Raw genomic sequence first — 22,978 nt, 5'->3', positions numbered from 1 at the left:
GTAAACCACCTAAAGTTGCTTGATAATTGAAGAAGCAAATAAAATAGATAAATAGATGATTGATAGATAGATAGTTAGATAGATAGATGGATAGATAGATAGATAGATAGATAGATAGATAGATAGATAGATAGATAGACAGACAGACAGACAGACAGACAGACAGACAGACAGACAGACGATGAACAAAATTTGTATTTGTTCAATGTATGTGTATGTATACTGGCTAACCCAAGGAAAGACAGTGCTGATCTTGAAAGACCCCCGAAGGGAACACCACTGCCAACAACCAGCCAATAATCTACCTCCCAAAACATGGAAAGTCTTAGTCAGATATTACAGTCACCAAGCTACAGGACCATTATGGACCTGTATGTGAGCCCAGCTAAGAAAGGCACTGGGAACAACACTAGAGGCTAAAAACACCACTTACATATAGACAGAACAGTCAGGGATGTCAAACTGCCAGCCTGCGGACCGGATGCATCACACAGAAGCTGCACCCACCCCAGCTCCAGCAAGGGGAAAAAAGTCATGATACGTCATGACAGTCACATGATGCAGTAAGTTTGATAACCCTGGTCTAGATAGACTAGTCTGAGCACAACCTAGACTGCCAACAAGAAAGCCTACAACTTAATGCCACAGATATGTATCTGTGAATGCCTGACACTATACAAAGTCAACATGACATTAAGAACCTTACTCAAGAACTCAATGGGACTGTGTAAGAAAAGCTTAGAAGTCAACTCAACACAGCTCACATAAGTGCAATATATACCAAGGTAATGCACTGTCTATGCTACTGTTCTACATAGGCTTGAGCCCTCTCAGCCAGATAATCACAAAAACTAAATATGAATGCAATTTCTAAAGTGGAACTACCATCAGCCACTTCCTCCATGTGGAAGACATCAAGTTGTATGGAAAGAATGAATGATACATCAGTTTGCTGATGTTATTTGGACTAAACACATATAGCTAGTTGGTAGTCAAGAGAGGGAAAATAGTTAAGACTGATGGGTGGAATTACCAGTGGGTCACATAGCAGACAAATGGGCCAGATTCAAATACCTTGTTACCAGCAGTCACATGGGAATCATGAGAAGGAGGCAAGAAATACAGCAACATCTAAGTACCACCAAAGGATTAGACAGGTCCTGAAGAGCCATCTCAATGGGAATAACAAGATCCATGCCTTTAATATGTATGCTCCACCAATTATCAGATAATCTACCACAGGGGTGTCAAACTCAATTTCATTGAGGGCCACATCAGCATTGTGGTTGCCCTTGGGGGGCCAGGTGGGTATGGCCAGGGTAGGCATGGCCTACTGGGTGGGCATGGCTGCAGTGCGTATGGCCTACTGGGTGGGCATGGCCAGCTCTACTTCATTGGCATCAAGGGTGCCTATGGGGGCCTGGGCAGGAGTGGGACAGATCTGGGGGTCTCTGGCAGAAGGAGGGTCTCTGGACCAGAGCCAAGGCAGCGGGGACCGTTCCCTCACTGTTTCCAGGATGGCTTCGGGGGCCACATGAAACCACTTTGCGGGCTGGATCCGGGCCCCGGGCCTTGTGTTTGACTTTCTGTTCTACCAGTATAATGAGTTGCCCAAAGAAGGACATCTTTTTATATTGTGGTGACCAAAACTGGATGTAATGTTCCAAGTATAGCCTTAGCAAGTCTTTATAAAGTGGTAGTAACACTTCATGTGATCTTGACTGTATCTTCTGTTAATGCAGCCTTTTGTCAGTTACAAATCCATTTGGTGGTGATGCTGTCTCTCCCACATTTTTCTAACTTACTAAGAAGTATGTTGTGGTCTGCTTTGTAAAATGCCTTACTGAAATCCAAGTATACTTTGTCCATAGTATTTCACTAGTCTACTAATGTAGTCATTTTGTCAAAGAATGAAATAAGATTGGTGTCAACTGTACAACGAACCTGGCTGCAGCCATTTTGCTCATTCTAGTTTTGGCATTACTTTTTTTTTTATGAATCCATGTTGGCTTCTAGTTATAATTTTGCTTGCTTCTAAGTGTTTGCAGTTCTGTTGCTTGATTATTTTTTCCAGGATCTTCCCAGGTATTAAAGTTAGGCTGATAGATCTGTAGTTTCCTGGGTCCACTTTTTTCCCTTTTTTGAACCACATCAGCTCCTTTCCATTCCTCTGGTAGTTCCCCGGTGGTCCAGGATCTGTGAAAGATATGGTTCAATGGTTCTGAGATAACATCTGATAGCTCCTTCAGAACTCTGGGATGTAATCCATCTCATCCTGGTAATTTGAGCTCATCTTGGGTGGATGGGTGTTGTCTTACCATTTTCTTGCCTATTTTAATTTGTATTCCTAGTTGGTCTTTTTTGCTTCTCTTGTTGGTAGGTTGGGCTATTTTTTTTTCTTTTTTCATAAACACAGATGCAAATAATTAAGCAACTCTTTCTCTTTCTTGTTGTCATTTGCTTGCCTTCTTCCCCCTTTAGTGGACCAATTGTTTCCTTTACTTTTTTGTTTTGTTTTTTACATGATGAAAGAAACTTTTTAATTAGTTTTGACATTCGTTGCAAGTCTTATTTAACTCTGAGCCTTATTTTTCCTGACTTCATCTTTGCAAGTTCAGGCTACTTGCTGAAATTCTGCTTTAGTCTTTCCATTTTTTTATTTATCCTTTTTGTCTTTGAAGTTATGAGAGAGTTCTTTGCATAACCATGCTGGTTTCTTCTTGGACTTCTTGTTTTTCTTTTTCAGTGGTATTGAGCTAGACTGGCCTTTTATAATAATATTTTTTCAGAGTTTCCAAGCTTCTTGAGTTGTTTTCTCCTTTAAGATTTTCATCCATGGAATCCCTCCCAAGCTCTGTCTAAGTTTGTTGAAACCATCTCTTTTTAAATCTAATATGTAGGTTTGATTTTGTTTGGTTGCTTGTGTTTGCATGTAGTAATAATTACTTTCTTCATAAAGTTAACAAAGGGCTTTTCATGGAATTATAGAATCAAAGAATTGGTCTTCTAATCCAACCCCCTGCCCAAGACAGTATTCTTCCAAACTGGATAAATGTCCAATCTTTTTTCAAAATCTCTAGTGATGAAGTACCCACAATTCTGGGAGGCAAGCTGTTCTATTGATTAATTGTTCTGTCAGGAAATTTCTTCTTACTTCTAGGTTGGATCTCCCTCTAATGAGCTTCCATGATCTGCTTCTAATCTAAAATGAATATGTGTTCTTCAGTATAATGAGCTGCCCAAAGAAGGACATGGAAGCTGCCAATGAGAAGACCTGGAAACTCCTCACAATGTATGGAAGTGGGGGACAATCTGGCTGTGACATTTGTCACCCCATTGATTGTTAGGGTTGACTTGGTTAATCTGGCTGGGCATCCTCAGTGGGTGCCTCTTCCTCCCTTACAGCTCTATGTGCATCCCTTCTGAAGCTGTGTGCTTGGTGGAAAAGGATGACCATCCCAGATAGGAATATACCAATCTTTGGTCAAGGGTATATGATAGAGAGGGCCTCCTCAGGGTGCCACCGGTCAAAGAATGCCGACTGGTGGCCCCCAGGGGGAGGGCGTTCTCTGTGGGTGCACCGGATTTATGGAACCATCTTCCGGTTGAGCTCCGGATGGCGCCCGATCTCCGCTCCTTCCGGCGCGATCTTAAAACCCATCTCTTTAAACAAGCTGGCCTGGCCTGATGGGACGGGGTGGGATTTTTATAAATGGACTTTAATTTTTAATCTGTATTAATTTATTATGGGCATTGTTTAATTACTTTTTAATAATTTTTAATTTTTGTATCTAGTTTTTATGTATTGCCCTGTTCACCGCCCTGAGTCCTGCGGGAGAAGGGCGGTATATAAATTAAATTAATAAATAATAAATAAATAATAATAGCTCACAAGTTCAATATCCAGAGACTTTACACTAGACCACAGGTCGGCAACCCACAGCTCCAGAGTTGCATGTGGCTCTTTCAGCCTGCTCCTGCGGCTCCCAGTCTCCTCCACCATTTGCAGAAAGAGAGACAGAGAGAGGCACTTGTGCTTCCCTTCTCTCTAACTCTCTCTCTCTTTCCATCTGGACTTGCCCCTGATTGGCCCTGCATCCTGGTGACCAGGATTTCCCTTTCCTGGACTGGCCCCATCTGAGGTGCACAGGGCCAGCCTGCGATCCCCAGCCAGTGACCCAATTTAAAGCCAGTGCAAAAAGCTTGTCACAGAAGAATGTGAGGTGAGCAGAAGATTGGGGGGCAGAGAGAGAGAGAGAGAGGGAGAAGGGAAGCATAGTGCCTCTCTCTGTCTCTGTCTCTTTCTGAGTGATATCGCAAGCTCACTGCCTGCCCAGACTCTCAGGCCCCTTTCCAGGACACTGTCTCCAGATGTTCCCTTCCTGGCCAGGCATTGTTGTTGTTGTTAGCTGCGAAGTCGTGTCCGACCCATCGCGACCCTATGGACAACATTCCTCCAGGCCTTCCTGTCCTCTACCATCTGCTGGAGTCCATTTAAGCTCACACCTACTGCTTCAGTGACTCCATCCAGCCACCTCATTCTCTGTCGTCCCCTTCTATTGCCCTCGATCTTTCCCAGCATTAGGCTCTTCTCCAGTGAGTCCTTCCTTCTCATTAGGTGGCCAAAGTATTTGAGTTTTAGCTTCAGGATCTGGCCTTCTAAAGAGCAGTCGGGATTGATCTCCTCTGGACTGACCGGTTTGATCGCCTTGCAGTCCAAGGGACTCGCAGGAGTCTTCTCCAGCACCATAGTTCAAAGGCTTCAATTCTTTGGCGCTCAGCCTTTCTTATGGTCCAGCTTTCACTGCCATACATTGCAAGACCATAGCCTTGACTATACGCACTTTTGTTGACAGGGTGATGTCTCTGCTTTTTAGTGTGCTGTCTAGATTTGCCATGGCTTTCCTCCCCAGGAGCAAGCGTCTTTTAATTTCTTGGCTACAGTCCCCATCTGCAGTGATCTTGGAACCCAGGAAAACAAAATCTGTCACTACCTCCATTTCTTCCCCATCTATTTGCCAGGAATTGAGAGGGCCAGATGCCATGATCTTGGTTTTCTTAATGTTAAGTTTCAACCCAAGTTTTGCACTCTCCTTCTTCACCCGCAACAAGAGGCTCTTTAGTTCTTCTTCACTTTCTGCCATTAGAGTGGTATCATCTGCGTATCTTAGGTTGTTGATATTTCTTCCAGCAATCTTAATTCCAACTTTTGATTCCTCTAGCCCTGCCTTTCTCATGATGTGCTCTGCAGTTTATTAGGGAACCCTAATAAAGAGGGATCTCCCTATGAAAAAGGAGACCCCTGAGACCCATCTTACATTCCTTTTTTATAGCTGACACAACAAAGAAAATGTAAGAGGAAAGTTGATTGGACAAGATAAAAATAACCTGTCATGGTTCTGGTAGATGAGACCAATTAAAAGCACTTCAAAGCAAGGAATTCTTCCTCAAAGAACATTTTTATTTAGCTACAAATTAATGGCACATACAAAGGTGAACCCAAGACTAAATTTCCTTCCCCTTGCTTACAAAGTTATAAGTTGCACTTCCCAACCCAATTATATGTTATAAATCACATTCACTAGTTAGTAGAAAATGCGGGCACTCATCCCAGTTCTCCAGCCCACCAAAATGCTATAGTAACGAACTTGATTCCCATACATGAAATTGTTTTGGCTAATTCAGAACTACACCCCCTTCCTCCTTCTTTCTAAATATGTGGCAACTGAAAATGAAGTGAAAATGGCTTCAGTTCAGGTTGTTGCAGTGTTGGCATAACCCTCTTTTGCACAGTAAATCAACTACAAAGGTCATTTGAAGTTAGAAACCAGATGCCAGTTGACACTAAGAAACTTTTTCTGATCAGGAGGTAATCTCCAGCCACCCTTCTGTAGCTTATCTTTTCAGTTTAGGAATGTACAGCACTAGAATAAAAGTTTTTCCTACATTCCAGTCTGTAATGAGCCTGAACATAATTTCAAAACACAAGAAATAAGTCAAATTAAAATACAAAGTATCTATGTTAATTAACAAGTTACAAAATCCATGTAATGTGTCCATCATAATTAATATAAGGCCCTCCCTTTATCATCAGTGCCTAAGTGCTTTGTGTGTGTGTGTGTGTGTGTGTGTGTGTGTGTGTGTTAATATGGTGAAGAATTTTTCTTTAGCTAATTAGTTTTTCCTAGCTAACAAAAAGACTTTAGATTTTTATTTGTTTTTTAATTATAGGATTTTGCTACTTCAGCATTTCTCCAGTAACTTGAGACAAAAGAGTTACCTAGATAATATTTTTAAACCAGCATCTTATTACATACCAGACAAAGCTAAGTAACTGTGCTACTTCAATAAAAATAAAACATGTGAACTTAGAAGCTTTTAGTTATTGAGGCAACTTTTACCCATTTGAGGTATTTTTTCCTATGAAAAATAGTGAATGAACTGTTGAAGTTAGCCTATAAGAAATAAAATTGTTTCAGGCCTAAACCTAAAAGAACACATGAGGCAACATGAGAAAAGAAGAATTCTTTCCAACCATAGCAGGAAAACATGTCTGGAGGCTACATTTGCAATAGGGGGGAAGTGAGTAAAAGCTAACATCATCCATTTATGCCTTCAGAAAATAGGGTTTTTTTCCCCTCTCTCTCTCTCTTCTGGCAAAGGGCATCTAAGCTATGCTGCTACAGACTAAGAGGATTTTCAGAACTAAATAAATTAATATTTGTAAAAGTTTTCAAGTTTGCTATTATCAACTGTTTATTAGCATTCTTTTTTAAAAATTTCTGCTTACCATCATCAGCTGTTTATTAGCATGGTGTATTTCTTCTTTCATTTCTGCTTGGTGCCTCTTCCAGCTTCTTGCAAAACACCTGTCTTCCTGTGATTTCAGCTGAAGGCATATAGCTCGGCCACGTTCCCAGCTAGGTAAATAGGTGTGATTTGGACATAGTGTGGAATGTCAATAGTGTAAAGAATTTTGATACAATAATTTATCAAACAGAACTTCTAAAATTATGTTTCTTTAAGAAGTTACATTTTAATCAGAGCTGTGCAATTCATATTCAAAGAGGAAATGTCCACATATGAGCCATTTGTCCATTTACAAATGTCCATTTACAATTCCACATGACCAAGTTACTTTTTAAAAAGTATTAAGTTAAAGCAAGTATATTTTTAATAAAACTTAACAATAACTTGTGCAGTGTTTCATATTTAACAGAAAAGTGTGCTTTGGAGGGCATAAGATATTTAAGTACCACCCTTCAAAAATTGCTTAAGGTAGCAATTTTTGGTAGGAGAGGAACTGGATTTTAATCTTTTTCTCTTTCAATGTATTCTTGATGCTTTCTGTCAAGATGCTACAACCTTCTGGACTTCCAGTGGCAACGCCATGCCGAATGGCAGCTTTTCTCTGGCCACCTGTCCTGAGGCTTCGTTAGATCCGTGGAGATGGTGACAATCAGCTGTCCTGCGGCTCGTAAACTTCCCCCTCAGGAGAAGAGGGGGAGGTGACCTCTCCTTGGGTAGTGGTAGAGCTCCCCAAGACCTCCCAGAATTATCTGGGGGTCGGAGGGTGAGAGCTCACACGGAGCCCGAGGCTTTCTCCGAGTCCAGGATGCCTTTGCTCGGAAGCAAGGGCGAAGCCAGATGCTGCATCCACATCTGCAGATTATAGTGATTTATGATTGCTTTTAAAGCAGACAGAGCTGACCAGGAGGAGTAAAGTTGCAAGTATTCAGAACTTTAACTCGGGGTGCTTTAATCTTCCCCATACATAAATTTGATTTTGAAAGAGAAAAGATGGCACCGAAATGTTTTTTTCTTTTCTTTTTTTTCTTTCTGTTTGAAAGAATAAAGTACGAAGATTCTGTTAAAGTCTAAACAATATATTGGATTTTAGAGTTTTAAAGAATTTTTATTATTATTATTATTATTGAGGGTTCCTCTTCTTTTTTTGGATTTTATTTTTATTCTGAAGTGCAGAGGGAAAGTGAAAGTGATAAGAGAAAGTGAATTGTAGCAAGTTGGAAAATGGCTTCAAGATGGCAGGCAATTCCTGCTATTTCTAAAACTTCAATTTCCTCTCCCGTAACACAACCTGCAACACAATCCACTTCAAAGCCCAGATGCCCTCCACCCTCTCCTCCACCACCAGCACTTACACTTAAAGACTTGCAGGATGCTTTGAAGCTGCAGGCACAACAAACGGCTCAACAAATAAAGGAAGAGGTAGCTGATCTTCTTGAGTGTAAAAATAGAGAGATGAGAGAAGACATTTTGTTTGCACTTCAACGGCTGGTTGCACATATTGAACATTTAGATGATCGTGTGGATGAGGTTGTGGAAAATAGTGAAAAACTTGAAAATAGAATTGCTAAAGCAGAAAATAAAATTGATAAAACTGAGGATGAGGTGATTATTTCACAATATAAAGACATGGAATTTGCTTTGAGAATAAAGGGTTGAAAGAAAACCCTCGAGAGGATTTACAGGAAGAGGTGATCAAAGCCATTGCTCCCATCTTGGAATGGGATCCTAAGGAGTTATCAAGGGAGGTGGGAAAATTTTTCAGGGTCAATTCTTGGATTATGAGGCAGAAAAATTTACCTAGAGATGTGGTGATCTATTTTTCTAAGAGGTCACTTCGAAATGCAACCATCCAGGCCTTCTATCAACAGAGATCTCAAACTGTGGGTCAAGATATTATAATTTTGAAAGAAATACCTCCTAAAATGTTGAGAAAAAGTAAGGATTTTGGTTTTTTTCTCTGATGAGCTTAAAAATTGACAAATTCAGGTCAGATGGGAGATACCTATTGGAATAGTGGTAAACTATGCAGGGACACGATATAGACTTAATACGATCGCAAAGGCAAAAGATTTTATATCTGTGTCCTGAAAGCAGGTTCACCACCATCTCCATTACTTAAAAGAATGGAAGAAGATAAACAAGAAGTTGAAGGGGCAACATCACAGTTTGTTGGAGAGGCACAATTGGCTGAATCTACTGAACAGAGTTTGCTGTTAAAGGGTGATCCAAAAGAACAGAGAATGACGTGTGCTGCACATAAATGGAAAGAAAAGGAGCAACTGAAACAGAAGATGGACTCTGGGCCTATGATACAAGGCCCTGTTATTTATTTATTTATTTGATTTGTATACCGCCCTTCTCCCCAAGGACTCACTATGTTACTATGGAGCCAGTGGGAGGGGCGCGACCGAAGAGACCAACTGCGGATCTTCAGGCAGTGTTCCAAAGGCTCCAGGTCACAGGATGGTGATAAAGTTTTTGGCATGGAATGTTAATGGTTTAAACTCACCACAAAAAAGAAAGAAAGTGTTTCACTACCTGAAGCAACATAAAAATGATATTGTTTGCTTACAAGAAACTCATATTTGTGCAAAAGATCAAAAGTATTTGATTAATTCCCAGTTGGGACTACATTTTATAGCATCTGCTCCAGATAAAAAGAGTGGGGTGGTTATTTATCTAAGAAGAGACTTATCTGCTACATAAATTGAGTCTGATCCACAGGGAAGATATGTTATTATTGAACTATTGTTACAAGGCAAGAAAATTCTCATTATTGGGTTATATGCTCCTAATCAACAGCAAAGAAAGTTTTATAAGTTTTTACATGATAAATTAACTCAATTGGATTATAAATCTGTTATTTTGATGGGTGATTGGAATGGTGTTTTGGATTCAAGCAAGGACAAGAAGGAGTCTTTTAAAAATTCTCCTAACTATTCTAGATTGCCTAAAGGTTTTTTTGACTTGAAAGATGACTTGGAATTAAGAGATATTTGGCGGGAGCAAAATTTGGAGGACAGAGATTTTACTTTTTTCTCGGACAGGCATCAATCGTTTTCTAGAATTGATTTTTTTTTTAATTACTGGTGATCTTATTTCCAGGGTCAAGAATGTCAAGATTTTTCCTAGAACATTGTCGGATCATAGTCCTGTATGGATGGAGCTATTTAGGGAAGATGGGATAAGAAGATCTTTGAGATTGAATGAAAATTTATTTAGATATGATGTACTTTCAGAGAAATGTAAAGATTATTTGAAAGAGTTTTTGTTTTGAATATGCATAAAGGAACACCGATTGAAATGGTTTGGGATGCTAGTAAAGCTTATATGAGGGGGATTCTGATTCATATGAATAATGGTCATAGGTGTAAGCAGATGCAAAAACGTAAAGAATTGGAAGAAGAGATTAAATTTAAGGAGAAAGTTTTTATTTTGAATCCATTAGATAAGAGACTAAGGATTTCAATAAATTTGTTGAAAGAGCAATTTAATATGTTAATGGTGGATCAGGTTGCAACTAATTAGCGATATGCAAAACATAAAACTTTTTGTAACGCAAATAAGCCTGGTAGGTGGCTAGCTTATCAATTAAGGAAAAAACAGAAGTTACATAAAATAGAGAAAATAGAATATAAGGGTAAAGAAATATATCAACAAAATTTGATTAAAAAGGGTTTTTTGGATTTTTATGAAAAGTTATATGCTAGCGAGAATATACAAGCCTTAGATATAGATAAATACTTACAGGAAGCGCATATTCCTATGCTTTCATATGAACAACGGGAAGGGATGAATTGTTTAGTCACTTCTGAGGAAATTATATTAGCAATTAAACAGTTAAAAGTGGGTAAGGCTCCTGGTACAGATGGCTTAACAGCAATTTATTATAAAACCTTACTTGCAGAGATGGTAGAACCTTTAAAGGAACTATTTAATAATATCCAGGCTGGAGGGGAGGTGCCTCCATCCTGGAGAAGGGCTTTTATATAATTGATCCCAAAGGAGGATCAAGATCTTGCTCAGCCTAAGAATTATAGACCTATATCGCTCTTAAACACAGACTATAAGATTTTTGCAAAAATATTGGCAAATAGATTAATGCTAGTCTTGACACAAATGGTTCATACTGATCAGTCTGGATTTATAACTGGAAGATATATGAAATATAATGTAAGACAATTAGTTAACTTAATTTAGTATTTGGATAAGAATAACCAAGTCCCTGAGGCATTGATATTATTGGATGCTGAAAAAGCTTTTGATCAGTTGAATTGGCAATTTCTATTGAAAGTTGTGGACAAGAGGAATTTTGGGGATAAATTTTTGCAATCTATTAAGGCCGTATATCAACAACAATCAGCACAAATTATAATTAATGGATTAACAGATGCATTTAAAATTGAAAAAGGTACAAGACAGGGGTGTCCTCTGTCACCATTACTGTTTGTCTTAACATTGGAGATTTTATTGATTAAAATTCGGGAATCAACTAAAATAAAGGGAATAAAAATAAAGCAGAATGATTATAGGTTAAGAGCATTTGCGGATGACTTGATTGTTACATTATCCCAATCGATTCAATCGGTTATAGATTTGATGGAAATCATAATTCAATATGGGAAAGTTTCGGGTTTCAAGGTAAATAATAATAAGACTAAAATATTATCTAAAAATATGACCATGAATGAAAAGGAAATGTTAGTAAAATTAACAGGTTATGAAATAGTGAAAAAGGTTAAATATTTGGGAGTATATATTACAGCTTCTAATGTGAAATTATATAAGAATAATTATGAGATGTTATGGTTAAAAGTACAAAAGGATTTAAATAATTGGAAAAAATTACAATTATCTTTGTTGGGAAAAATTGCAGCTGTTAAAATGAATGTTTTACCAAAATTTCTCTTTTTGTTTCAAATGACACCTATTTTGAAAAAGGATGCTAATTTGGATGATTGGCAGAAGGGTATTAATAAATTTATTTGGGTGGGGGGAAAACTGAGAGTTAAACTTAAGATTTTACAAGACGCTCGGGAAAGAGGAGGACTTAAGGTGCCTAATCTGAAACTATATTGTGATGCAGTGGTTTTAACACTGGTTAGTGATTGGCTAAGTTTAACAAATAAAAATATACTTTGTCTTGAGGGGTGGGACTTATTATATGGGTGGCATGCATATTTGATTTATGATAAAAAAAAGTTGACAAGGCTTTTAAATCTCATATTTTAAGAAGTGCTTTATTGCGTGTTTGGAAAAAGTATTATTATAAGTTGAATTATAAAATACCAATTTGGGGGATTCCTGGACACGCAATAGAGGGTGTATCTATGGGTGTGAATTTGGATATGATTTCTTATAAGCAATTACTTAGACTGGTAGGGAATGATTGGCAATTAAGATCGGTAGCCGAGTTAAAACAAGAAAATATCGTACAGTCTTGGTTTCAGTATACCCAACTGCAAGCTAGGTGGAAGTTAGATCAGAAGGTTGGTTTGACACTGATGGATGAAAATTTGGTAAAACAGATTAAAGATCAAACTCAAGTGCATATAAAGAGAATTTATAATGCTTTAATAGAATTGGATTCGGAAATGGAATTAGTGAAAGACTACATGGTAAAGTGGGCTCAAAATATTCAAGAATCGATCCCATTGGATGTTTGGGAGGTAATTTGGGTTAGAAATGTAAAATTTACTCAAGCCCAAAACTTAAGAGAAAATTTTTATAAAATGTTTTATAGATGGCATTTGGATCCTAAAAAGCTGTCTTGTATGTATTCGAATTTATTGGAGATGTGGTAGTTTGGACGCTACTTATTTTCACATTTGGTGGACTTGTAGAAATTTAAAGCTTTTTGGATTAAAATTTGGTGGAACATCCAAAAGATTTTCAAGAGAAAGATAAAGTTTACCCCACAATTATTTTTATTGGGTGTTATTACAGATTGTGATACTAAAGAAATTAACTTGATGTTGAATTTGATAACAGCTGCAAGGTTATTGGTAGGGCAATATTGGAAGAAGGACTGCCTGCCTACTATAGAGGAATGGACGCTTAAAGTGTCAAATTTAGCAGAAATGGCTAAGATTTCTGCTTACTTGAAGGATCATTCACAAGAAAGATACATTTCGGTTTGGAGAAGATAGATAGATTATATTCAGAAAAAATATGGGACTAAAAAGTTCCATTTAGCTTATGAGTAAATTTTAGATTGTTATAATTTAAATTCCTTTTTTATTATTATTATTAGCTATAATAATATTTATATCATACGATATTATTATTGTATTAGTATAAGTTGGATATTTTTAGAGTGTTTGTAATTATGTTATAGGCGGGTTAAAGTGTATTATGTATTTGGTTATTTATATAGTTGATCAATGTTAGTTAGATTATGATTATTATATATTTGGAACCCTGTAATCAGGGTAAGTGGGGGAGGGGGAGGGGGGTTTAGGAGTTCGCTCCCCCAAAAGCATATATTTATGCCACATTTCTATATGTGTAATTAGCAACTGTATGTATAGCAGCTATGGATAAAGGTCCCTTCTCCCAGAATACTTAGTCTTGCTCACTACATTCTTCCTATATTCCCCAAAAAAACCATGCAGATTTTTTAAAGGTCAGGTTAAATGTAAAAACAAATTAATGTCATATGTCAGTTTTAAAAGAGAAAAAAAGAACTTATGGGTATGATATGCATTAAGTCTTAGGAGGCTCATCCATATAGCCTTTTCTTCACAATAAATGCCTGCATGCCTGTGCCCAATATATGCAATATCCCCATATCAAACCAAGAAGTATTGAAGGATTATTTTTTTTGAAAAAAAAAAGTTTGCATGAACTAGGCTAAGCAAGCAGTACATTCAAAATTATTCTTGAAACTAGGACGGCTACTTAAATATTCTGCTGTATGTTATATACATTATGTGCTTTTCTATTTACCATATTTTCCGGTGTATAAGGTGACCCGGCGTATAAGACGACCCCCTACTTTTCATGTTAAATTATAGGGTTTGGGCTAATAACTCAATATTTCACTTCCTGGCACACAATCTGCATATTAACAACTCGTTTAGCATTATTACCCCTTTTTTTTATAAGTGCCACGATGTTGCTAAAATAAAAGAGGTAAACTTTGTGACCCTCCCAGCCCGTGCATAAAACAGAAATGAAAAGGCTTAAGCCTTTCTGTTCCCAAATACCAAGGTTTCCCCAGAGTTTTGCGTGGTTAAACAAATGGCATTTGCGTATTAATGTTTCTCCACGGAGCACAAAATTCACCCAATTAAGGAAAGTGGGGAGCTAAAGAATCTGGGGCTACAGGGAATACCTCTGGCACGACAAGCAACCCTGGGAAACACGAGGACTGTAGCGGCATGCTCAGTTTGCAGAATCCGATCCAAAAAGCGCCCGGAGGCTCCTTCATTACTTCTAACTGCAGAACGTCTCCACATCCTGCCCTACTTGCCTTTTAAACCCCGCCCCTTTTCCCCTGTAACGTTTCTCTGCTCCACCTGCTCTGTGATTTGCCCAGCTTTGCTCCTTCCCCGCCAAATGGGCGCCTCGCCTTCTTTTCTCTGAGCTCTCTCGCCTGGTGCGCTGCTGCTCTCAGTTCTGCACTCCGTGACCGGGCAAGCAATTCTTCTGGTCGGCGCGAGTCAGGCGGTGCCTCGGCGGGAGCAAAGGTGCCCCCTTCCTATGGTCGAGCGGGGCGCCTCTGGGGACTGCCTGCTCCTCCTCTCATCAGGGACCTGACAGCCAGCATTGGAGGTGCTAGCATGGCCAGTACTAGAGAGAGCAATGGCGGCAGCTGCAGTAGCTGCCCCAGAAGCTAACGAGAGTTTGCCCTCCATCACCCATTTGCCGTTCGCCATCAGCCGCTTTACCACGGGTCGCCATGCCTACCTCCATTCACCCAGCGATCCCGCCGCCCAGCAGAAAAGAGAAAAGATCCGAGAGGTATTTTTCCGGCGTATAAGACAACTCGGCATATAAGACGACCCCCCAACTTTTGAGGTGATTTTCATGGGTTAAAAAGTCGTCTTATACGCCGGAAAATACGGTAAATTAGTTCCCAAGGCAGCTAATATTTTTTTAAAAAATCCAAACAGAACTTGCTAAAATTAAAATCATAGTAAGAAAGATAGGCTTGATATGGTTGCTTAACATTCCTTGTACTAGTTTTCCCATGTTAAGCTTACATCTATATTTTACCATAATTTACACAGGTAGTCCTTGATTTACAAAAGTTCATTTAGTGATTATTCAAAGTTACAATGGCATTGAAAAAAGTGACACGACTGTTTTTCACACTTACAACTATTACAGCATCCTCATAATCAACATGATCAAAATTCAGACACTTGACAACTGGTTCATGTTTATGACGGTTGAAGTGACTTGGGGTCATTTGCTTCTGACAAGCAAAGTCAGTGGGGAAGCCAGATTTCCTTATCAATTGTGTCACTAACTTAACAACTGCAGTGATTTACTTAACAACTGTGGCAGGAAAAGTTGTAAAAAGGCTCACTTAACAAATGTCTCACTTAGCAACATAAATTTTGGACACAGTTGTGGTTGTAAGGTGAGGATTACCTGTATATGGCAGTGAATACAGTATATAATCAGTAATTATGTGCCACTATAAAGAGTCTCAAAAGAAAAGTATGTTTAGGAAGCACTTTGTGTTTAATTATTTATAGGCTACCCAGAGTTGCTTTTTGTGAAATTTGAGGCTATAAAATTTTATTAATAAATAAATGGTGCTTACTTTGGTTTAGAAGGTAAGTTTATTCCTTCTGTCAATTCACAATTAGGATGTATGTGTAAATTATTCCTGACCATTACATATAGCTTTTAAGTGAAGCAGTTTAAGATGAATAGAATAGAATAGAATAGAATAGAATAGAATAGAATAGAATAGAATAGAATAGAATAGAATAGAATAGAATAGAATAGAATAGAATAGAATAGAATAGAATAGAATAGAGTTTGTCTTCTGGGGTGTTGGCTACTCCTGTCAGTTTAGTGTCATCTGAAAATGTGATGAGTTCCCCTTCTATTCCCTCATCTAAGTCATTTATGAAGATGTTAAAAAGTACTGGGCCTAAGACTGAACCTTGTGGTACCCGACTGCTTACTTCTCTCCATGTGGATGTAGTGCCATTGAGGACTACTCATTGAATATGGTTTGCCAGCCAGCTACAGATCCATCTGGTGATGATGTTGTCTATTTCACCTTTTTCTAGCTTACCAAGGAATAGGTTGTCGCCTACTTTATCAAATGCCTTACTGAAATCTAAGTATACTATATCCACAGCATTCCACTGGTCTACCAGTTTAGTCACTTTATCGAAGAATGAAATAAGATTGGTTTGGCATGATCTGTTTTTAACAAACCCCTGCTGGCTACTAGTTATAACTTTGTTTGCTTCTAGTTGTTCGCAGATCTGTTTTTTGAAAACCTTTTCTAGGATCTTCCCAAGTATTGATGTGAAACTGATTGGTCTGTAGTTTCCTGGGTCCATTTCTTTTTTTCCTTTCTTGAAGATGGGAACCACACCAGCCCTTTTCCAATTGTCAGGTACTTCCCCAGTGCTCCAGGATTTATGAAAGATATGTTCTGAGATAGCATCTGCCATATCCTTCAGAACTCTGGGATGTCATATGTCAGGTCCCAGTGATTTATATTTGTCAAGGTTGTATAGGTGTTCTTTTACCATTTTCTTGCTTATTTTACTTTTTGTTTCTAGTTTGTCTTCTGCAGTGGGTTTTTTTTGTATGTTGGGCTGTAATTTCTTTTTGTGTGAAGACTAATGCAAAGAATGAGTTAAGCAGCTCTGCTTTTTCACTGTTGCCTGTTATTTCCTTGCCATCTTCTCTCTTTAGTGGACCTACAGTTTCCTTGACTTTTTTCTTGTTATTAATATTTTGGAAGAAACTTTTTTTTATTATCCTTGATTTCTGTTGTAAGTTTTTGTTCGCTCTGAACCTTTGCTTTCCTGACTTCATCTTTGTATGTTCTGGCTGTCAGCCTTAGTTATGTGTTGCTTTTTCCATTTTTTGAATTTGTCCTTTTTGTCTTTCAGTTTGTCAGAGATATCTTTGTGCAGCCATGCTGGTTTCTTCTTGAATTTCTTGTTTTTCTTTTTCAGTGGTATTGTGCTGTACTGGGCTTTTATGATCACATTTTTTAGAGTTTTCCATGCTTCTTGAGTTTTTTGTTTCCCCTTTAGGATTTTCATCCATGGAATCTTTCCTAGGTTCTCTCTGAGTTTGTTAAAATTGATAGACCTCAAGGCACTCAAGGATGCTTCTTTGATGTTAGCTAAGTTCCCTATTTTATCTGGCTTTTTAATGTTTCTTTTAATTTGCTTAATTAAATGAGAAGATGGTATTTGGAATCATTTTATGAATAGGGAAAACCTCTTCTGTAGCAGATGTCAATTAAAGCATCCAAAAGTATCGTCCAAATGTGTCATCAATCCTATATCAATATAGATAGCCTGGCTAAGTTACCCAAGCTGTAATAACATCATTGCTGGATCATGGAGAAAGCTAGAGAGTTCCAGAAAAACATCTACCTCTGCTTAATTGACTATGCTAAAGCCTTTGATTGTGTGGATCATAACAAACTGTGGCAAGTCCTTAAAGAGATGGGCATACCAGACCATCTAATTTGTCTCTTGAGAAACCTATATGCAGGCCAAGAAGCAACAGTGAGAACTGGACACGGAACCACTGATTGGTTCAAAATTGGGAAAGGAGTCCGGCAAGGCTGTATACTGTCGCCTTGCCTATTTAACTTATATGCAGAGCACATCATGAGAAAGGCAGGGCTAGATGAATCAAAAGTTGGAATTAAGATTGCCAGAAGAAACATCAACAACCTAAGATATGCAGATGATACCACTCTAATGGCAGAAAGTGAAGAGGAACTAAAGAGCCTCTTGTTGCGAGTAAAGAAGGAGAGTGCAAAACTTGGGTTGAAACTAAACATTAAGAAAACCAAGATCATGGCATCCGGCCCTCTCAATTCCTGGCAAATAGATGGGGAAGAAATGGAGGTAGTGACAGATTTTATTTTCCTGGGCTCCAAGATCACTGCAGATGGGGACTGTAGCCAAGAAATAAAAAGACGCTTGCTCCTGGGGAGGAAAGCCATGGCAAATCTAGACAGCACACTAAAAAGCAGAGACATCACCCTGTCAACAAAAGTGCGTATAGTCAAGGCTATGGTCTTCCCAGTTGCAATGTATGGCAGTGAAAGCTGGACCATAAGAAAGGCTGAGCGCCAAAGAATTGAAGCCTTTGAACTATGGTGCTGGAGAAGACTCCTGCGAGTCCCTTGGACTGCAAGGCGATCAAACCGGTCAGTCCAAGAGGAGATCAACCCTGACTACTCTTTAGAAGGCCAGATCCTGAAGCTAAAACTCAAATACTTTGGCCACCTAATGAGAAGGAAGGACTCACTGGAGAAGAGCCTAATGCTGGGAAAGATCGAGGGCAATAGAAGAAGGGGACGACAGAGAATGAGGTGGCTGGATGGAGTCACTGAAGCAGTAGGCGTGAGCTTAAATGGACTCCAGAAGATGGTGGAAGACAGGAAGGCCTGGAGGAACGTTGTCCATAGGGTCGCGATGGGTCAGACACGACTTCGCAGCTAACAACAACAAATAACATCATGGCTGTATTATTGTCTTGCACTGTATTTGAAAATATACTGTATATACTTCAGCTGATTTAAAATAATAATTGTAATAATAATAATAATAATAATAATAATAATAATAATAATAATAATAATAATAATAATAATAATAATTTTATTTATATACCGCCCTTCTCCCGAAGGACTTTAGCAGACTTTAATTAGAATAGCAGGCTTTAATTAGAACTGTGTGGTTTATTCATTGCCAGATTTTATCAATACATAATATGTTATAGCCCCCCAAATATGCTTGCTATTCATAACAAATGAATAGCCCTTATATGACCAGCAAGTCCTGGTGTATCTGAATTCAGCCCAAGAGAGGACTTAAATGAAGCCATGGGATTAGAAGAATCTGTCATTTGTCCTCTATTTGTAGCTTCTGTCTTATCTGTATTTTCAGGTAAATGTCAACAGTTTCACATAACTAAATGCTTTCTGCCTTAGGGTTCAGGATTGAACAGGAGCTTTTAATTACAATTAAAAAAAAACAGAAATTGAAAATCCATTTACCTTTGAAGAAATTTGGAAAACTCTTTAAATTTTTTCAGCATCTGAAATGGAACAAAGATAGTGTAAAGCAACACAGTAACCTAGTATCTTGGTCCTAATGATTGTGACAGAAGCTCTTTTTCACTTAACAAAATCTATAGTTTTATAAGTGAACTTTTTTTTGCTTTACTATAATGTGAAAGTTATGCCATTCTTTTCAGTTCAAAATGTTTCAAATGAGCAACAGCCCTTAATTCAAAATTGTTTATTCTAACCATTGTATCAAAGTAGCCCTATTTTGAATTTAAAATATTTATAATGGCAGGAACAAGTCTTTTCAACTTAAAATATATATTTTAAGCTGTTTTGAGTTTTCAAACATCTCTACTAGGTTGTTTAGTCTAGCTATAAAGATGGGCTAGACTCCTGAATATAGAATGTTGATCAAATTTGTTACATTTCCAACTGAATGTGAGGATGTGATCAAATTTACATGACTAATGACTAATTAACTCCTCATGAAGTTGCATGCATTGAAAAGTAGGTTTAAAGATAGTCAGCACAAACTAATACAGTAACTACCTCTGTAAAATTCATTTAAACATAATGTGGAATTGTTTTGAAAGTTCCTTCAAAGTATTTTTTTTTTTTGCCGGCTCCAAAGATGGCGGACGTGCTGGGGAGAGCTCCGTAACCCCCAGTGGTAAGGCGTCCCCCCAGGAGCCCCCCAGGGATGTCAACAGACCCCTGGGGTGGGGTCAGAAGTTGGGCAGCTGAGATGGGCAATGTGCTGTCCGCTGCCGCCCCGAATCAGCTGTAGAGGTGCCGGGACATCCCCGCCCCACCGCCTGGGCCGTTGGCGGCCGTTTTAAAAGGGGCCAGCATCCTCGCTCTGCCTCAGCCGCCTGATCTATTCTGGGCGGCGTCGGCGTCGGCGGCGTCTCCGAAGGATCAAAGGAGACGCCGCAGATCAGCTGTGAGGCGGAGGCGGCGAAAGCGAAAGCGAAAGCGGTGAGAGCGCCCCAAGCCCAAAGCTGGCCATCTTCCCAGGGGGCTGGAAACAGCGGAGGCGGTTGGCGGTGACATCTTCGGCACACCCCCTGAGCCGCTGCGGCTGCACAGCCAGCTGAATTGCAGCCAACGCCTCCGCTCTACCTCGGCTCCCCTGGCCCGCTCCCGGGCAACGGCGTCGTCTCCGAGGATCAGAGGAGGCGCCGCGGATCAGCTGGGCAGTGGAAGAGGCGGCAGCGGAGACGACGGCGACCGGGACTGCTTCTCCAGGCCCAGTCATCCGCCACCCAGGGGCCTAGACAGCGGCAGTAGCGCTGTCGGCGTGGCATCTCCGGCCCGCCCCCTGTACCACTGCTGCCGTTACAACCATCCTGAGTGGGGCCGGAGTTGCTGTTCTGCCTCGGCTGCCTAATCTGCTCCCGGATAGCGGCGGCGTCTCCGAGTAATCAAGGAGACGCTGCAGACCAGCTTTACGACGGTAGCGGCAGCGAATGGGTGCCAACGACTCCTCTATGCCCTATACGGCGGAAGCGGCGGCAACGAAGGCGAGGACGGTGGTGACATCCTCTCCGGGCCCCGGTCGACCGTTTTTGCCCAGGGCCCTCTGACAGCGGCGGTAGCGGCGGAGGCGAGGCATCTACGGCACACACCCTGAGCCACCTCGTCGAGGCACCTTGAACGGAGACGGCAACAGCAGCGGCATGACACCAGGGACTCCCATAACTCTGGGAGGCCACGCTCTGGACGGTCCCCAACCAATAGGGGCCTATGGAGCTGCGGCCGGGAACAACGCCCAGAGGATCAGGGAGGGAACTGTTTGGGCGGCTGAACCACCAGAGCTGACGCCAATTAATGAATCACTCCATCTTGCCTTCTACCCACTCTCAACCACCCTTGCCCATTCTCGCCCCACAGGACATAACGGGCCTGGGTGCAAGCCACGGTGGCAGAGTGGCTTGGCCTTACACCTGCAACCCCATAGAGGTGAGAGCTCCATGGGGTATGCTTCACCCAGAGTACGTTCTGGACCACCCCCGGAAGCAGAGACACAACCCATTGTGAGAGGATGAGGAGTGGCCTGCTTCTGGGGGTTCGCCCGGCCAAGTGGCAGTGGCAGGGTGATGATCCAAAATGCACCTACCCGACTCGACCCTCCTGCAAATTCACCATCCAGGGGACTGCCTTCCCAGAACCCCTTGTGACTATGCTCGTTCAACACTCCAGCACAGTACTACACGCCCTCAGGGGTTCCCCACTCTCCTGGGTGCGACCCGCCTGCATCACATCCAATCTCGATAACGGGCCCAACCACTGGGCCTCTGAGAGATGGCCGGGCAGGGTCAGGGGCCTCCAGCATAAGCCCAACAAGAGGCCCCTGATTAAGTTCTTAGTTAAGTTTTTTGTGGGGTTAGGGAGGGGGGAGGGAGAAGACTATGGTTGCGCGGGAAAGGCACGCCTTCCAGCCACCATAACTCATGCCAGGCCCACGACCGTTCGCGACGGTGTACAACGAGGACCAGTCGCCGATAATACCCAGTGGCGTACTGACAAACATCCCATTCCCAGGATGGTGGGGAATGGCAGAAGGTGCACAGACAGAGGGCCGTATCATCACCGGGAGTGTCATCTCCGCTCTGTACAAGCAGTGAGACGCTCCGACCCTCTGTACTCCCCCGGAGGACCCGGGAGCAAAGGTGTGCACCCTCCCATGCTAAGGCTGGTCTACCTGAATGCAAGGTCCGTAGCTAACAAAGCTCACCTCATTCGTGACCTAGTGGAGAGCGAGCATGCGGACCTGGCTTGCATCACGGAAACCTGGCTGGGCCCAGAGGGTGGTGTCCCTCTGGTTGACCTCTGCCCGCCAGGTTTCCAGGTGCTGCACCAGCCTCGGGCCCATGGGAGGGGCGGGGGAGTGGCAGTTATCATCAGGGAATCCCTTAGCCCGCGAGAGACCACCGTCCCTCAGATGGTCGGGTGTGAGTCTCTCCTACTGAGATACGGCCCAGGGGCGCAGTTGGGCCTGCTGCTGGCGTACCTACCACCTAATCGTGCAGCGGCGGCCCTGCCCGAGCTACTCGATGCCCTCTCAGGGTTGGTGGTTGAATTCCCAAGACTCATGGTCTTGGGCGACTTTAATCTACCGTCCCTGGGAGGATCGTCCGAACTGGCTCGGGAGATCATGGCTTCCATGGCGGCCATGGACCTGTCGCAAATAATTTCTGGACCGACTCATGAGAGAGGCCACACCCCAGACTTGGTGTTCTTGTCTGGACGGTGGCGTGATGATATCGGTGGGGGTGCCACAACTGTTACGCCCCTGTCATGGACCGATCACCACCTCCTGCGGCTAGACTTCCCCCTTGCCACCCCCCACCGTGGGTGCATGGTGCCAGTCAGATGGTACCGCCCTAGGCGCCTAATGGACCCTGATAAGTTCCAGGCAGCGCTTAGGGACACGCATGCACTTCCTGCTCACAGCTCGGCGGATGCCTTAGTGGAAGCCTGGGAAAAGGCAGCCACGGAGGCTCTGGACCGAGTTGTACCCTTGCGGCCTCTGACCCGGCACAGATCCCAGCGAGCCCCATGGTTCACCGAGGGGCTCCGGGAGTTGAAGCGTCGGAGACGGGGCCTAGAGAGCCGTTGGAGATCCAGTTGATCCGAATCCGACCGATTGCGACTAAGAATCCTCACCAGGTCTTATCTCGCTGCGATAAGGGTGGCAAAATCCAACTACTTTTCCACCCTCATCGCATCCGCAGATAATCGCCCGGCTGCCTTGTTCAGGGTGACTCGCTCCCTATTAAACCAAGAGGTGAGGGAGGAACCCTTGCAGGGTCGAGCCGAGGAATTCGGTCAATATCTGCTGGATAAAATTGCTCGGATTCGAACTGGCCTGGACTCCAACTGGGCTGAGATGGAAGAACAAGACATGGACAGTCTTGTCGACGT

General features: G+C 41.5%; 2 protein-coding genes across 2 annotated transcripts in view; one reads left to right on the top strand and one right to left on the bottom strand.

Moving 5' to 3' along the window:
- Positions 1–22,978, top strand: part of CNTNAP2 (contactin associated protein 2) — a gene marked incomplete at its 5' end in the record, with an annotated part of 1,430,381 nt that overhangs the window by 846,881 nt on the left and 560,522 nt on the right. The window lies entirely within an intron of this gene.
- The window catches only part of CFAP141 (cilia and flagella associated protein 141), a 41,995-nt gene that overhangs the window by 10,491 nt on the left and 8,526 nt on the right, over positions 1–22,978 (bottom strand). Inside the window, exons 2-3 of the mRNA XM_083378324.1 lie at positions 19,040–19,080; positions 6,791–6,920 (exon numbers count right to left, since the gene is read on the bottom strand). Coding sequence (XP_083234450.1) covers positions 6,791–6,920; positions 19,040–19,080 — 171 coding nt within the window. The remainder of the gene's footprint in view (positions 1–6,790; positions 6,921–19,039; positions 19,081–22,978) is intronic.

This window comes from Vipera ursinii (assembly GCF_947247035.1).
Source record: "Vipera ursinii genome assembly, chromosome: Z".
NCBI lineage: Eukaryota > Metazoa > Chordata > Lepidosauria > Squamata > Viperidae > Vipera > Vipera ursinii.
This window is presented reverse-complemented; position numbering and strand designations above follow the sequence as displayed.